This window comes from Amphimedon queenslandica, unplaced genomic scaffold, assembly GCF_000090795.2.
Source record: "Amphimedon queenslandica unplaced genomic scaffold, v1.1 AMPQUscaffold_11939, whole genome shotgun sequence".
Taxonomy (NCBI): domain Eukaryota; kingdom Metazoa; phylum Porifera; class Demospongiae; order Haplosclerida; family Niphatidae; genus Amphimedon; species Amphimedon queenslandica.
The window spans coordinates 11,618-13,560 of record NW_003547822.1 but is presented as its reverse complement, the minus strand read 5'-3'; the positions used below and the strand labels follow the sequence as shown (position 1 = coordinate 13,560).

General features: G+C 36.6%; 1 protein-coding gene across 1 annotated transcript; it reads left to right on the top strand.

The window, feature by feature from the left end:
• Positions 1-154: 154 nt before the first annotated feature.
• Positions 155-1,628, top strand: LOC105315041 (uncharacterized; the record flags this gene model as incomplete). The annotated part of the gene is made up of 5 exons (XM_011409536.1): positions 155-371; positions 451-480; positions 538-726; positions 1,193-1,464; positions 1,517-1,628. Coding segments are annotated over 5 exons (820 nt in total), but the record flags the coding sequence as incomplete, so codon positions are not given.
• Between the last annotated feature and the right edge of the window lie 315 nt (positions 1,629-1,943).

The following is a 1,943-nucleotide window of genomic DNA, read 5'->3' as shown; positions in this document are numbered from 1 at the left end:
CTAAAGCCCCTTCATTCCAGACCCCTCCTACTATTAGTACCCACCAGCAGTCATCAGCCCCACCTGTAGAGAGAACCAAAGACCACAGGCAGTCAGACCACACTGGGAGGAGGGCAGAGCCATTAACATTAGATGCATTCTTTAAAACTGGTAGTCAAGGGAAGGCTGGTCCTGTTTCTGCTCCTGTTGCTAGAGCTCCTGTACCACGTCCTAAGAGAGCAGTGGATTCATCAGTTCCTCTTCAGTCTCTTCGTGATATTGAGATAGAGCAACTGACCAAACGTTACTATGGGGACCAGCACCAGCTGGTAGAGAAGAGCTCTGATAGTTGTGCATATGTTATCAAATTCAGCCCAACAGATCCTGAATGGGTAAGAAATTATAATCTGAACACACACTGCACTTTTGTCTCTTTTGTTTGAGTTTTAAATTTCATTTTTTGACATTAAGATTACACTTTCGTCAGAATATCCACGTAAAGTAAGTGTAGATACAAATAGAAGTAGTAAATTATATATTTTAAAATTCTTTTTATAGCCGTGTAAGCTTGAAGTGGTCAATACTGGTGTCCTATCCATTGACTGTATTGATTCTGTTAATAATGAATTGGAGGGAAGGGTGGAGGATCACCAGCTGGCTAACAGGAGATCAGGACAGCATGAGTTAATGCTTAGGCCAATACTTCACTGGCTGGACAATAATGCAATGAGACTGATACCTCAAACAGTAAGACTGTGATTAATTTGAATGTTTTTGAATGATCATAACTTGTAACTATTTCTGTACTAATGTAAGAGCTACCGTTAATGAAATAAAAGAACTTCGAAAATTTGTAACAAATTCAATTTCGATCGGAATCAGCTCAAACTTTATACAGAATATAAAAACATGTATATGTATCTGCAAAAAATATAAAAATAGAGAATTCTCTACTTTTCAATTTTGCCAAAATTTGCCCAAATTCACTGTACTATAGTACAGGGACTTTAGCCCAATTTTGGAGTAACTTTAAAAATTTGTAAAAAATCTAAATTCGATCGAAATTAGCTCAAACTTGATACACAACATAAAAATGTGTGTATGCATTAGGAAAAAATTTAAAAATGGAGAAATTTTATTTAGCTATTTTTGACGAAATACCCTGTGTTACTTTTAAGTACTTATTTACATGTATGTACTTTCTTGTTAATAGTCATTTTTGGAGGACTTTTCCTCTAAAATCAACATCAAAAATGAAGACAATGATTCAACAACAGCAAGTGATGATGATGATGATGATGATGATGATGATGTAGCTACTACTAATATGAAATATGTCCCACCAGTGAAGAGAGGTACAGAGCTGAGACTAGTGGACATTAAACTAAGTGAAGGAGTTGGAACAATTCAAATGAGTGTCATTAAAGTGACGGTTGAATGTAGCAGGTGTAAGTGCAGGACTGACCTCCTCTGCAAAGAAAACAAGTAAATAAATAAATTAATAAATAAATAAATAATACTTACCTTTTTATTTCAGGGTTACATCTCAAGTATGTTCAAAGTGTAGCCATTGGATATCAGTTCAGTATAATCCTGATCTACTTCATTCATCTAATCACTCACTAGCTTATCTTGACCTTTTAAAGTAAGGACATAATACAACAGATTACAGAGTCATTTACCCTCTCTCACTTTCTCACCCTCTCTCCTTTCCTCTTTCCCTCTCTCTTTTTAATATCTCTTCTTCCCTTCTCCTCTCTCTCTCTCTTTCTCTTCCTCTTCCTCTTCTCTCAGTTGTAAAGTGACTGATCTAATATTGTTATGCTGTGAAGGTGTCATATCTTGTGTTGAGTGTGGGCGTGATCATCCATTAAAGAGGTGGAGTTTTGGCTCTCCTCTCACCACCTGGTGTTGGTATTGTCACACGTCACTTGTCCTGGGGGCATCTCAGTGTAAATTCATCA